Below are 15,886 nucleotides of genomic sequence, written 5' to 3'. Positions count from 1 at the left end.
GCATGGTTACCCTAGCATGGTTGAAAGCGAGAGACTTTCCTCGTAGCTTCTGAAATCCACACGTGGTGCTCGGTCCATCTCGGCAGTCGTATTTTCATTGCTGTTGAACTGGAGTGAGGGCTTGCTGCCGTGCTCCCAGTTTGGTCCCGATTCCATGCTTTGGAACTTTGCCTGTGCCCTCCTTTAACCGCGAATGGTTTTGAAGTGTTCATCGTAACAGTATGCCACTGTTGAAAACGTTCGTTATATCTGGGCGCAGTTTCAATACGTAGGATCGGAAAACCGTAAATGCAATAAAATGTGGTCGTTATGACCGATAAATTGTTATGTCTGAGGTCGTTACAAGCGGGATAGACTATGACTGATAACGTGGCATGGAAGCATTCTATTAAGCGGTTTATTTCGCTATAGAATACATACAAAAGTTGATGGTGCATTGGCTGCTCATTGTTATATTCGACATATTGTTAAAACCGGCATTGTTATAATTGGGTTCGACTGCACATGTTTATTTGCCTGCATTAGAAGTGCACGATGGCAGCACCCCAATAGCTCAACAAAATAGTCTATGTGCATCATCACACTCGGCTCATGCAAGTTGTCTCTAGCTCATGCTGATGTAAAGCTCACCAGGCCAATGACGGTCTTGCCGTTGCACTGCTTGGACTCGGGGTGGATGGTGCGAAACAGCTGCAGCAGCTCATCCTTGCTATACAGCTCAGAACTGTTCGCCTCCGTGCACGTCCCTGCAGACAAGGCATCATTCACTTTCCCCATCTCTTTCTTGGTTACTTTTGTGCTGTACAAGGTCATCGACTCTTTGGGCGAACACTTCATTAGTGTGTAAGCATTTACTGCCCCTTTATTTAGTGCAGTAGAATCTCGTGAATTCGAACTCCAAGGGGCCAGGAAATATATTAGAGTAAAACTGAGTTTGAACTAAGGAGCCCCTTCAAATACAGTGCCCAATCGATTGTGCAGTACAGCACGCAACACCAACACAGTCACTGGGCTCACATTGAAAAAGCCTTATCTCTCTTCCATCAGTGTGCGAAGACATGTGCCAGAAGAAGCCTAAGTCCAAGTGTGATAAGGTAGTGCCTCGCATGCCGGTTGCTGCAGGTGCGAGGGAAAACGTGTGAGGGTGAGCCGAGGACGGTGGCTTGATGCGGCCCGTTGTTGGAGATGGCATGATCAAGCACGCGCGAGGAGGGGGGCGTAGTTGAGGGCGCAGTAACGTGATCAAGCACGCTAGGAGGCTCCTTCATGCTCCTTTTAAGCCGGATGGGAAAGGAGGGTGCACGTCACTCTGCTTGCTCCGGTTCGGTCTCGACTTCCCACGTCTCTTTCCTCGTCATTTCAGAGCGCAGCTCATAGTGACCCGTCCTGTGTTGAGCGCTAGCATGCCTCTGCGTCCCTCGGCATTGTGCCTCAGCGTAACCGAGCGAACGAGCACAGCGAAGGATGAAAGAGCAAATGCGGAGTGCAGTGGGGGATGAAAGGCGGGGAGAGCAAAGAGAGCGTGAGGAGGAAAGCAGAGAAAGCTATCTTGAAGCACCACCAGATGGCGCTCACGTCTGTGCAGCAGCGGCACCAGCCGTGCAAGGGAAAGAAAACAAGAAAGATAAAGTTCGCCTTCACACATAGTGTTCGCCGCAAGCGTTTCCCAGTAAAGATTACAGTTGCATAAGCTGCAGTTGCCAGCAACTGGCAACTGTGTGGCCGGTTCATATAAAGGGCTACGCGTCGCGGCGCTGCCAGTCAGTGCGATGCCTCAATATATCACGAAATGAAAACATGTATAGAGCTGCGCTCAAATTTCGCATTAGGGAGTATTGTAATCATCAGTGATTTTTTTCTTTCATGCTTCTTTGTGCAGCCGTACCAGCTATGCACACAGAGAAATGTAGCCTCTGTACTCATGGGGATGCCACACAGTCACACATTCCGGAAGGTGACATTTACGTGCGCTTGTGCTTCGGAGTAGTTCAGGTGTCTACCTTGAGTAACAGATGCGTGTCCACAGCAAGAAATGTGAAAAACAAACAAACAAAAAGAAACACTGCACTCTGGAGGCGACATGGAGCTTCCTCTTTGTCAATGCTTTTCTTAGTGTCGGCATCTACGTTGTGCACGTCACTCTTATTATACGGTGTGATAGGACGCGTTCAAGGTTAGATGCGCTTGGCGTTTTTATGAATGCCAGAAACAGGCAACGGCCAAGCGGAGCGAGTGCGAGCACCAACAACAAGAAACGTCTTCTTCTTCGTCCTCTGCTGGTGCCGGTATTTGTCACTACAATCACTCCCCGGCGAAAACGGGGCCATCCTGGCGACCTATGGAACAGGCAGCACTGGTGGGTCGTAGTGCGGTTTCAGTCGGTCGACATGAACAGTTTCGCGTCCGCGACACCGTTGGTCCGTAGATGGCAGAACGGGCTCAATGACGTAGTTGACCGGGGATGTCTGTCGTAGAACCCGGTAAGGGCCGTCATACTTTGAGATGAACTTTGTGGAAAGGCCGGGAGTAGACGAGGGAACGCGGAGCCATACCAGCGATCCAGGTGAATATGATGGAAAGGACAAGCCGGCGTCTCGACTATGTTGCTGGCTGGCCTGGTTTTGCGCGGTAAGAGAACGTGCGATCTGAGGACATTCTTCGGCATAGGTGGCAGCTTCGGATAGAGTCGTAGATTCTGAAGCGTCGGGGCGATACAAAAGAATCGTGTCCATAAACGAGGAAGGTTTGCGACCATAAAGAAGAAAGAAAGGAGAGAATCCTGTGGTCGACTGAGTGGCGCTGTTGTAGGCATACGTAACAAAGGGAAGTATGCGGTCCCAGTTAGTGTGGTCAGCGGAAACGTACATAGCGAGCATGTCGCCGAGAGTGCGATTTAAGCGTTCAGTCATACCATTGGTTTGCAGATGATAGGCGCTCGTAGTTCTATGGACAACGTTGCATCCGCGGAGAAGGGCTTCTACAGCCTCGGAGAGGAATGAACGACCATGGTCACTCAGTAGCTCGCGAGGCGCACCATGTCGAAGAACAAGGTTGCGAAGGATGAACGAGCCGACTTCACGTGCTGTGGCCGCCGGAAGCGCTGAAGTTTCGGCGTAGCGCGTGAGGTGGTCCACGGCGACGATAACCCAGCGGTTGCCATCTGGGGTGTACGGTAGAGGGCCGGACAAGTCAATGCCGATACGGTCGAAAGGCCGGGAGGGACAAGGCAATGGTTGAAGCGGCCCTGTTATCTGGTTAGGTGGGCTCTTGCGGCGTTGACACTTGAAGCACGAGCGGACGTACTGCCGAACGAAGCGGTACATTCCGCGCCAGTAGTATCGAAGCCGTAGGCGTGCATACGTCTTTAGGACATCGGCATGGGCGCATTGAGGATCCGCATGAAAAGAGGCACAGATGTCAGAACGGAGATGGCGAGGAATCACCAGCAACCATTTACGGCCATCAGAGAGGTAGTTGCGGCGGTACAGGAGCCCTTCGCGGATGGCAAAGTGGCGAGCAGTGCGCCAAAGCGAGCGGTCGGTGGTGCGGGGTGATGGCTGAGATAAATACTCTAGAAGAGATGCTATCCAAGGATCCCGGCGTTGCTCGGATGGCATGTCGGCCAATGTAAGAGAGGAAGAATCATAGCTTGAGACAGACGCAGCACCAGACTCATCAGGCAGTGGTGAGCGCAAAAGAGCGTCGGCATCCGAATGCTTACGGCCTGACCGGTAGACAACACGGATGTCATAGTCCTGGAGACGAAGCACCCAACGAGCTAGGCGACTAGATGGGTCTTTTAATGACGACAGCCAGCACAGGGCATGGTGATCAGTCACGACATCAAATGGATGGCCATATACGTAAGGTCTAAATTTGGTGATTGCCCAAACGATAGCAAGACATTCTTTTTCCGTGAACGAATAGTTCATTTCTGCTTTGGTGAGAGTTCGGCTGGCGTAAGAGACGACGTACTCTTCGAAGCCAGACTTACGCTGGGCTAGAATAGCGCCCAGGCCGACTCCACTAGCGTCTGTGTGGATTTCTGTTGGAGCGTCTGGGTCAAAGTGCCGTAGAATAGGTGGGGATATCAAAAGATGGCGTAAGGTGGCAAACGCGTCTTCGCAAGCTGTAGACCATGCCGAGATGACTTGGCTGTTGGCAAGCAGCTGCGTTAAGGGGGCGATTATGGACGCAAAATTACGCACGAATCGGCAAAAGTACGAACACAGGCCTATAAAGCTACGAAGCTCCTTCAGCGTAGACGGCCTGGGGAACTCGGCGACGGCGCGAAGCTTTGCAGGGTCGGGAAGGACACCGTCCTTGCTGACAACATGACCTAATATGGTAAGCTGGCGGGCGGCAAAGTGGCACTTCTTCAGGTTAAGCTGCAGTCCAGCGTCGGAAAGGCAAGTCAGGACGCTTGCGAGACGCTTTAGATGGGAGTCAAAGTCCGTGGAAAAGACTACGACGTCGTCCAGGTAGCACAGACACGTGTGCCATTTGAGGCCTCTAAGAGTGTTATCCATGAGGCGTTCGAAGGTGGCAGGCGCATTACAAAGGCCGAATGGCATCACGTTAAACTCGTATAACCCGTCTGGGGTTACAAACGCTGTCTTCGGACGGTCAGTGTCATTCATAGGGACCTGCCAATACCCAGATCGAAGGTCCAAAGAGGAAAAGAACTCTGCTCCTTGCAAGCAGTCGAGAGCGTCGTCGATTCGGGGCAGCGGATAAACATCTTTTCGTGTGATCTTGTTAAGGCGCCTATAATCAACGCAAAATCGAATGCTACCGTCCTTTTTCTTTACCAGCACAACTGGGGAGGCCCAAGGGCTGTGCGAGGGTTGTATTACGCCACGATGAAGCATGTGGGGATTGAGGGTTGCGCCAGGCTTCACTGCTCTGCCATCCCTCGCCATCGTTCCCCGCTGGCCTCCTTCTCCGCCCGCGCCGCCTAACCGGTTCCCGCGGTGGCGCTGCGCACGCGGCGGTTGGCGGTGAGGGCGGGGCGCTGACGTCACTACGCGGCCGGTTGTCGGCCGCTAGCGGCCAAGCGTGGACTTCTCTCCGGGACCAGCGCACGGTACGTTCATGCTTTCCTCTCGTCCGCCGACACCTTTGTGACTAGGACTGGAGCTCGCGCACGGTGCCTTTGCCCGTGCGGGGAGCGCGTACTTTGTGCTGATCCTTTCCCGACGCTAAGCCGACGAGCGGTGCCATTAGTGCTCGCGCGAGGTCGTACCTCGCCGAGCCGCACTTGCCGAAAGCCTAAGCCGAAGGATATTGCCCGTGCTCTCGCGAGTTGACCCATTGGTTATCGCCAGAGCAAGTAGCATAGCCGCCGGGACTTTTCCTAGCGGCGTGTCCCAGCTTGAGCCTGTGCTCTCGCCGCGACGTGCTATAGGCGCCTGTTATTGTATTTTCGCCCTGGTGCGGGACCCCTTTGGCTCCCCGCCGCGCGGGCGTTTGTGCAGTGCTGGTGCCGACGGTTTCAGTAAACGGTTTCCGTCAACTCAGGGCTTTACTGTGTTTTTGCGTGCGTCGCTCGGTAGCCCCTTGCGGCCTCTGAGCTAGCGCGCGAGCGGTGCTGGAGGCGACGGCTGACGCGGCCCTGTGGCTCGCTAACTCGAACCCGCGGTGGTTGGTCTCCTGTGAGACACCAAGAACCCACAAGCATGTCGTTGACCTGTTCATCAATGACACGACGTTCAGCGTGAGAAACTCGGTATGGACGCTGGCGTAGGGGTGCATGAGTGCCGGTGTCAATGTGGTGAACGATGGAGGATGTGCGGCCCAAGAAAGATTGCTCATGATCGAACGACAGCCGAAAGCGATCGAGCAGTTCCAAGAGTTGGATACGCTGGGCAGGTGGAAGTTCGGAATCAATTGACGGGAGGAAGGCTTCTAAGGAGCACGAATCGGCGGTGGTAACAGGAGTAATGCTGTCGACGTGAAGACTCATCGCGTCGTCAGGCAGTTGAGTGGAGTAGGCGGAATCAACATCATCAAGCCGACCTATACATTCACCACGGAATAAGGTGGCTGGGGAAGAGGACCGATTCGTGACATAAATGGCGCTGCAAGAGTTTTCGACTGTGAGAACTGCAAAAGGAAGGAGGAAGTCTTTGCGAGAGGTGAAGGCTTCGGAGGGCGCAAACAAGGCGGTGGAAGAGGGAGCATAGTCGCAAGAAAGTGGCAGAAGAACACAAGACAGAGGAGGTATATCAGTGTCCGCGGCGACGACCACTCGAGAAGGCGGCTTGTCAGATGCGGCGTCACACGTCGGCGACAACTCAAGTTCGGCACGCGCACAGTCAACAACGGCATGGTTAGCAGCAAGAAAGTCCCAACCCAAAATAACGTCGTGTGAACACGGTGAAAAAACGACGAATTCGACTACATACAAAACGTCCTGAATGACAAGGCGAGCTGTGCATGCCATTGAAGGGTGAATGTGGTGCGCGGTTGCGGTACGCAGGGAGACGTCAGAAAGCGGAATCGTAACTTTTTTGAGCTTGCGGCACAGTTCTCCACTAAGAATAGACACAGCGGCTCCAGTATCGACAAGTGCTTGCACAGAAACACCTTCGATATTCACGGTGATTTCATTCGCAGGTAGAAATTGAGGCCTTGAAGTTGTCGACACGAGCGCAGTTCTTGCCTCTGGAACTACGAGGGCTAGTTTTCCGCTTGGACTGGTGGGGGGCGACGAACCATTGGGGAAAGTGAACGGCAACGTGGTGAGGGCGACCGACGTGGGCCGTAGTCACGTCGATTCGGTGAGCAGCTGTTCATCGTTGAGTGGGAGGAGATCGGGTGTGGTGGCTCAGAAGGAAAGTAGGCTTGATTTACTTCGCCCGCACTAGTACGGATGTCACGACGACGGCAGAAACGTGCGACATGGCCAGGTAGACAACAGAAGTAGCAAATAGGCCTGTTGTCCTGGGTGCGCCAAGGATTAGTGGACGGCGGTGCGGGACAGCGAAAAGGAGGCGGGTTCGGGTGGACAGGCGCACGCGCAGCGTAGAAGGTATTTGCTGGTCGAACAGGATCCGTGCTGAGTGGCATTGCTGGTGACTGGCGGCGTGCGACCTCAGCATAGGTGAGTGGAGCGGAAACAGGCGGATGCTGGTAGGTGGTTGGGAGAGCCTCAGAAATTTGCTCCTCTATGGCCTGTCGTAGCGTCGGAGCAAGCGCCTGCGCAGAGTCCGGGACGCAGGAAAGAAAGGACAATTGTCGCGCCACTTCTTCTCGGACAAACTGCTGTATCTGCCGCATGAGCATTGTGGTGTCAGCAGAAACGGAGCCTACAGTTAACGCTGACATGTTGGCTCTGTCAGAGCTCGGGAGGCGTGTAGCAATGCGCTGTTTCCGCAACTCGTCGTAGCTCTGACAGTACTGGACCACTTCCGTGACAGTTTGGGGATTTTTGGCAATGAGCATGTGGAAGGCGTCGTCCTCGATCCCCTTCATGATGTGTCTGATTTTATCGGCTTCGGACATCGCAGGGTTGATGCGACGGCAGAGGTCCACAATATCCTCGATGTAGGACGTGAAGTTCTCGCCGGATTGTTGGGCGCGACCGCGTAAGCGCTATTCTGCGCGGAGCTTGCGAACAGCGGGTCGGCCGAAGACTTCCGCGAAGCTCGCTTTAAAGGCGGAACAGTTGGCAATATCAGCTTCGTGGTTGTGGAACCACAGCTGTGCTACGCCCGCCAGGTAGAAGTTGACGTAGCTGAGCTTGTCGCCGTCATTCCATTTATTGTGGGCGCTTACCCGCTCAGATGAAGTGAGCCAGTCCTCGACGTCATGCTCGTCGGTGCCGTTGAAAATGACAGGGTCTCGCTGTCGTGGTACGCCGGAGCAGGCGACCACCGGTGGTGCGGGAGCACCCTGCTGTGGCGCGTCGTCAGGCATTGCCGAGGCGGGGGGTAGAGTCCGGGTACGGAGTTCCAGGATGAAGAGGGAACCAGCACGCTCCACCAATTGATAGGACGCATTCAAGGTTAGATGCGCTTGGCGTTTTTATGAATGCCAGAAACAGGCAACGGCCAAGCGGAGCGAGTGCGAGCACCAACAACAAGAAACGTCTTCTTCTTCGTCCTCTGCTGGCGCCGGTATTTGTCACTACAGGTGCTCTGTTGGTGCGTGGCGGCGGAATCTATCGAAAATAACAGCACAGGCTGAGAGCCAACAGCAACGTTTTCCTGGATAGCTCACACGATGAGAACTGATGGACTGATGTTTGGAATAGTTAACTTTGGCGCTTTTCCTATAACGACCTTTCAGAATAACAAACAATTAGCCGCGGTCCCCTGAAGTTCATTACAGTTAAACCTGGATATAACGAAATTGACAAATTCCTGAAAAACTTCGTTATAAAGAGGATTTCGTTATATGCAGGTTCGGCACGAAAATTCGGAAAAGAAACGCTTACCGTATTTACTCGATTCTAACGCGCCCTCGATTGTAACGCGCACCCATTTTCCGTTTTTGTCGAAGCACTCATCCTTGGAATGTCACATCAGGTACTGGATGCGTGGACGCGTGTCGTTTCGCACAAGCGTGAGGCATCGGAAACGAAGAGCGAGCGTCACGATGGCGTCGTATCGTCGTATAGTGTTACAGTAGAATCCTGCTGTTACCTTCCCGGGTGCTGCGTTTTCCCGGCTGTTACGTCGTTTTCGGCCGGTCACGGCCCAGCTCCCATATAACCCAATGTATTGGTAACCCCGCTGTTGCGTCGCAACTGTGGGACCGTTCCCGCATCACACGTTCCGAATTGCCACCCCGCGCCAGCCCGAGCGGCCATTTTGACTTTTCATGACGCTAGGCTTGGTGGCTTGACGATTGCATTGGCCGCACAAAGTGCCGGGGGCGACAACTATGACGTATTTTGGGTTACCCCCAGCAAAAGTATGGCCCTAGAGATCCGTATTTGCTATCTAAAGATGGTGTCTATGACGCGTTGTGGCCCTAAAATTGGTTTTGGCTCACAGATGTTCCCTATAAAGTCCAAGGGCGATAACGCAGTCACTGCGCAGTATGCTGTATGTGCGAGTGAGAATGTTTTCACGTGCGAGGGGAGCCGACGACGGCGTCTAAATCTCGCGCGGCGTGCAAGAAAGAAAAGCAGGGAGGAAGCGCGCCTTCTTCCGTTGCGCTCGAGACACCGGCGAGGGAGCGAGGGGAGAGGGATAGTGGGCAGCGTTGTACTGTACTCTAGCATCAACTGCGTACTGCGCGGCAGCGAGCGGTCGCGCGGGCCGTATCATAGAGAAAGGAATTCAACTTCTTTCTCTATGGCCGTATTTTGAAAGCGATCTGCGTTGGGGCAGAGTCTAGGCAATGTAGGGGCGTCGGCGGCTCGTAGCTTTGTGCATGCTGTGTGTTCTCGGCACTGAGTTTGCGTTGAAGCGATAGACAACAGCACGCAGGTCACTTCGCTCGCTTCTGCAGCGGCGCTTCCACACGCCACCATTGACAGCGCGTGTCCGCGCTCATCGAGTGTGATGTGTCACAGCGTCTGCCAGCGCGTCGGCAACATCAACTGGAAAAGAAAAGTGCCGGCTTGGCGGGCTAGGCCAGCTGCAGAAGGCGGCAAGATCAGGTTTGAATCAAGGGAGGGGGAAAGGTCATGCCCGTGGCGGCAAGATCGCCGGGTCGAGGGATGCAGGCCCGCCTCGCACACGCTCGCATGCATGCACACGTGCGCTCGATGCGCATTCCGTCGCGGCAGAGAAGGTGCTTCCGGTTGCTGCTCGCGCAAAAATGAGAAAATTTGGGGCGAAATCTCTAGGTTGTCGGCGGAGAAAATTCATTATTTCGAGGGGGTCTCCCGCTGCCACTTCGTTACGTAGAGGTCTCAAATACATGTGCTTCTATGGAGTAACGGCGGGGAATACAAAACTTCGTTATATCCAGGAATTCGTTATATGGAGGTTCGGTATAAGCAGGTTTAACTGTATATCGTGATTTCAATGTAAATGGCAACCGAAAGAAGGCACTATATTTTTTAGCGCAAAACGCAAACGAGCGTCCGTGGTGAAACCAAGCCAAGACAGACTATTGGATTTTCCCCTGCAGCTGCTTTTGGTCAAGTGGTATTGGGCATCCCGCAACATCACATGGACGTGGCATCTCTGCTACTTGCAGCTTGGGTGAGTTTCGTGAGCAGGCAAAACTAGCGCAGCATTATGCATTAACAAAATGACTGAAACACTTAACTCTGCGTGGGCGGCGCACAGTTGAGTGAAATCAAAAGCTTTCGACCACCTGAATCGTTGTCAAGGGTAACGTCAATGGGTTCTTTTTCTAAAAATCGAAAAGAACTGGACAAGTAGCTGAACGACATGATTTTGTAGCGCAAGAATACCGGAAACGAAAGATCAACAAACAGACCAGAAAGAAAGACGGCGCTTTCTGCTCTGTTGGTCACTGTTAATCTTCCCTTTCCAGAATTTTTGTGCTACAAAATCCTGTCGTTCAGCAAGCACCAACTCGTGCAAGAAAGAGTTATTGAACAAGTAGCATTTTCTTCCTTCTTCTGATGAAATGCAATTTTGAGTGATTGAGTATAGCAACAAAATTATAATGAGGACTGCCGATGTCATCGGGCGAGTAACTGGAATGTCGCTGGAGAGTCTCAAATCTTCTACTGCATTTACTGTATAACCTTGTTACTACGATCCCATTACGTGCAATTTTCCAACATCAGTGCTTGCAATCAAAAACCGAATAAATGAGCCAATATTGTTACACTTCTTTTTTACAGGTTCATAAGTTCACAGAACCCATCGTGGTTGCTCAGTGGCTATGGTGTTGGGCTGCTGAGCACGAGGTCGCGGGATCGAATCCCGGCCACGGCGGCCGCATTTCGATGTGGGCAAAGTGTGAAAACACCCGTGTACTTAGATTTAGGTGCACGTTAAAGAACCCCAGGTGGTCCAAATTTCCGGACTCCCCCACTACGGCGTGCCTCATAATCAGATCGTGGTTTTGGCACGCAAAACCCCATAATTTAATTAATTTTAATAAGTTCCCAGAAAACACGATCTTTGATTCAGCACCAACATTCAGTACATAACCAAACTGCGATAGTGTGATACAATTACCAGCTGCTAGATCCCACGTAAACAAGAAAAGGCGTGAGGCGCGCAATCGAGAACGTTGTTGTTATACCAAAAAAGCTCGTTAATTTGCACCTCATTAATTCGAACTTTTGGACAATTCAAGCTGACTGTCGCGGTCCGGTCATGTAGAATAGGCATCTATGGGTAAACGAGCCCATTACAGTTAAACCTGCTTATAACGAACCTCCATATAACGAATTCCTGGATATAACGAAGTTTTTCTATTCCCCGCCGTTACTCCATAGAAGCACATGTATTTGAGACGTCTACGTAACGAAGTCGCAGCGGGAGACCCCCTCGATATAACGAATTTTCCCCTCCGACAACCTAGAGATTTCGCCCCAAATTTTGTCACTTTTGCGCGAGCAGCAACCGGAAGCACCTTCTCTGCCGCGACAGAATGCGCTGCGAGCGCACGTGTGCATGCGTGCGAGCGTGTATGAGGCGGGCCTGCATCCCTTGACCCGGCGATCTTGCCGCCGCGGGCATGACCTTTCCCCCTCCCTTCATTCCTGCCGCTTGCTGCAGCTGGCCTAGCCCGCCAAGCCGGCACTCTCTCCTTTTCCAGTTGATGTTGCCGACGCGCTGGCAGACGCTGTGACACATCACACTCGATGAGCGCGGACACGCGCTGTCAATGGTGGCGTGTGGAAGCGCCGCTGCAGAAGCGAGCGAAGTGACCTGCGTGCTGTTGTCTATCGCTTCAACGCAAACTCAGTGCCGAGAACACACAGCATGCACAAAGCTACGAGCCGCCGACGCCCCTACACTGCCTAGACTCTGCCCCAACGCAGATCGCTTTCAAAATACGGCCCGCATGACCGCGCACCGGCGCGCAGTACGCTGTTGATGCCAGACATGGACCTCCTTGATGCCAGAGTACAGTACAACGCCGCCCCGCTATCCCTCCCCTTTCGCTCCCTCGCCGGTGCCTCAAGCGCAACGGAAGAAGGCGCGCTTCCTCCCTGCTTTTCTTGCACGCGCGAGATTTAGAGGCGGCCGTCGGCTCCCCTCGCACGATTTCACTCGCACATACAGCATACGGCGCACGGCGACTGCGTTATCGCCCTTGGACTCCATATGGAACATCTATGAGCCAAAACCAATTTTAGGGCCACAACGCGTCTTAGACACCATCTTTATATAGCAAATATGGATCTCAAGGGCCATACTTTTGCTGGCGGAAACTCGCCCCCGGCACTTTGGACGGTCAATTCCATCGTCAAGCCACCAAGCCAAGCGACATGAAAAGTCAAAATGGCCGCTCGGGGTGGCAGTTCGCAACGTATGATGCGGGAACGGTCCCACAGTTGCGACGCAACAGCAGGGTTACCAATGCATCGAGCTCTATGGGATCTGTGCCGGGACCGGCCGAAAACGACTTAACAGTCGGGAAAACACAGCCCCCGGGAACACTATACGACGCTACGACGCCATCGTGACGCTCACTCTTCGTTTCCGATACCTCGCGCTTGTGCGAAACGACACGCATCCATGCATCCAGTACCTGGTGTGACATTCCAAGGATGACTGCTTCGACGAAAACGGAAAGCGGGTGTGCGTTACAATTGAGGGCGCGTTAGAACCGAGTAAATACGGTAAGCGTTTCTTTTTCGAATTTTCGTGCCGAACCTGCACATAACGAAATCCTCTTTATAACGAAGTTTTGCGGGAATTTGTCAATTTCGTTATATCCAGGTTTAACTGTATTTCGCTTGTGCATCGACTCCTCCATCAATAATTCAAACTGCGCGCCTCCGAACTGCGCACTGCCACGCAGTGATAAAAAAAGGAACCCACAATAACTTGTTATGACGATAGTGCTTACAAAAAAAAAGAAAGACAATGGAAAAAGTGTCGTCCCCTGGAGCGTTTTGTCAGCTAAGGAAGAGCGGGCATGGCCTTTGAGACGAGAGGATGGTGCGCGCTCTCTATTGAACCTTTTCGCGGCGCAGTTTGTTCTAGAGAAACAAGATGGCGTTTTCGGCAGCATGCCATACGTCGCCTCAGCGACCGCGCACGAATACGAAACCATTACCGCTTCTACCTTGCTTCTGTGCGATCAGCTGTAGGAAATGTAACTGAGTTTTCGCTAACGCACTGTGCTCCAGTCATGCTGGATTGAATCATGTGGATTGAAGACGTGTGCAGTAGTTGGCTGCAAAAATAGTGACTGGCATATTAAGGAATGTAATGAATATGTGTGGCCAAGTTCGCGGACCACTGCTGCAACTGTCCGTACGTGTTTCCAGCACTTCGAGATGTACGGCTTTTCTCGAGGATACAGAATTTGCTCATCCGCCAGTGTTATATCGCTAGCTTTCAAAGAAAGGGCTTCAGCCCCGGTAAGTCGGCAAGAGTGAGTACCACTCGTTAAACAATGATAAAGGGAGTAGCGCCGCTTCCTGTCATAGTAGGTTTCGCACACAGTACAGTCACTTATAGCAATATTCAAGTGCCATGAAAATTCCACTGTTATAACAGATAATTGTTATAACCGATAATTGTTATAACCAGGTTGCCTAAGAAAAAAAGCTTTTGTGAGAAAACTATAATGGCGGGGAGGCCAGTGCCCCTCCCCACTACCTTCCTCCATCTGGCTGCTGATAGTGTTGACTGGTTTAGCTGTTTAACTCTGCTTCCTGCACGCTCTAATCGCGTGTAACAAGTCGCAGCTGTCAGCGTTCAAGAATGGCACTGCTATAGTGAAACCTCGTTAATTTGAGTTCCCGGGACCGGAAAAATTTCCGAATTCACCGTATGTCGTATTATCGAGGGTATTTAAGAAAACAATAAGCAAGTGCTTTCTACGTCAACACGCTTTTATTTACTGAATGAATCAGCAGAATACTGTTTCTATTTTGCACAAAAGCAGTGCGGAAGCTGTGATTCCGTCATCTCGTGACTGATTAGCGCTCGCAGCAGCGAAAGCCTCGCGACTTTTCACAGCGCGGCCGCGGCGCGCGTCTTCATCTGAGACACGCTTTTCGCTACCGCGCGCACATCCCATTATTTTTTCACCAGGTTGCCACCCATCGCGATGTAGACGGTGCTCTTCATCCTCGACAGCTTTGCAGTCAGTAAAAACAAAACTATTGTTTGCTGCGGCCGCTGTCGACGCGATCATTGACGGCGACTTTGCGGTTCTGAAGGCGCGCAGCCGACGCGCGTACCTAGTCAAAACAAAACTACCATTTGCTGCAACTGCAGATAAAACCGTGGTCGCTATCGACGCGATCATGGATGGCGACTACTCAGTTATGAAGGCACGCGGCCGACGCGCGTACTTGGTCAAAACAAAATTGCTGTTCACTACAACTGCTGCGGACGAAATCGCAGCCGCTATCGATGCGATCATGGGGTGACTACGCAGTCACGAGGTCAACGCGGTGCTATGCATGGCAGTAAACGCAAAAATAAAGGCACAAATAGGCACGAAGCGTCCTGGCGTTGCCGTCATTCCAGTACAATTTTCCACTGTTGACCATGGCGACGCGAACTCCACCGCTTCACTTCGGTGGACGATAACGCTGTTTCGGCTCTATTGCGTGGCAAATTCGCGCCGCTCCGCCAGCCCAGCCATGCCCAGCTATCAGCGCAGTTGGCACGGTCCATTCGAGTTTCAGAGGCTGGCACGGCGCAGAGCTATGGGCGCAGCCCTTTCGTGTTCGGAGGGGTGAAAGGGCAACTCCCGGGACAGAGGCGCGCAAGGCTGGCGATGCGCAGAAGGATGGAAAACAGCACACAGTGGCGTGCAATGGCTCAACTTTCTTTTTTTTTTCTTTTTTGTTTACAAGGAGTTCGGATTCCATTCCCTTTCAACACGGACACCCAGTGGCCAGACTTCGTCGTTATGATCGATAATGCAGCATGGGGGCATTGTAGTAAACGGCTTATTTCACCATAGAAAACACATAAAAGTTGACGGTGCAGCTGCTTCTCATTGTTATAACCGAAATATTGTTAAAACCAGTATCGTTATAAGTGGGTTCGACTGTATCTATACACATCTACCCCAACTGGCACGGAAACTTACGCCCACTCTTTCGCCAACATGTCAAGAATAAGTGAATGGGCGCACACTTGAATATATGTGCACTATATACGCACAATAAATGACGGTACTACACTGACAGTGCACAAAATGGTCGAAGCTGAATCTCTCGTGATGGTCCACAGGAGTAAGCAAGTTACTATAGCCATAATATGTCTTTCCTACAAGGTACTACAATGCGCAAAACAGCTATGGACGTTTCAAGCCTAGTGCGCAGCAAGAAGAAATCTATTGAAATTGAGCCCAATCGCGAGCGATTAGGCAGAAAATAATCAGATAGTGGCCAAACCGAGGAACTTACTGAGTCAGAAACGTGACAAGCCACTCCTTCAATATATTTGCCAAATAAAGAACCAAGAACAAAACACGCTAATCCTGATTCAATTTATGAGTGGACAGTTTGGATCACTTCGAATACATATTTAGCCCCGCTTTTAGAGCAAGCACCATATATGCTGCTTGCGCTGTCTGAACGTGGCTTAATCAGCTCCGAAAGCGCTTTTGCATGTTCTCTGAAGCTGAGGCCAAAGCTTCATGTCGTCCACCCAGTCACCATCTACAATATCTCCCGAAACAAAGGTTTGCTAAACCGCACCGGCGTCATACACATCAATTGTTAGAGCCCCTAACGTTATGCGGTGAAAATTTTGAAATTCTGCAAATCAAGATAGAGAAATCTGCAAAATTCCACGGCAAC

The 15,886-nt window shown here is 51.9% G+C and overlaps 1 protein-coding gene across 1 annotated transcript in view; it reads right to left on the bottom strand.

The window, feature by feature from the left end:
• LOC119445286 (large subunit GTPase 1 homolog) overlaps positions 1 to 15,886 on the bottom strand; it is a 78,579-nt gene that overhangs the window by 35,827 nt on the left and 26,866 nt on the right. The window contains exon 9 of the mRNA XM_037709600.2: positions 631 to 746. Coding sequence (XP_037565528.1) covers positions 631 to 746 — 116 coding nt within the window. The remainder of the gene's footprint in view (positions 1 to 630; positions 747 to 15,886) is intronic.

Source organism: Dermacentor silvarum, chromosome 3 (genome assembly GCF_013339745.2).
Source record: "Dermacentor silvarum isolate Dsil-2018 chromosome 3, BIME_Dsil_1.4, whole genome shotgun sequence".
Classification (NCBI taxonomy): domain Eukaryota; kingdom Metazoa; phylum Arthropoda; class Arachnida; order Ixodida; family Ixodidae; genus Dermacentor; species Dermacentor silvarum.
Note: the sequence above shows the minus strand (reverse complement) of the source record. Positions and strands in the feature narration are given on the sequence as shown.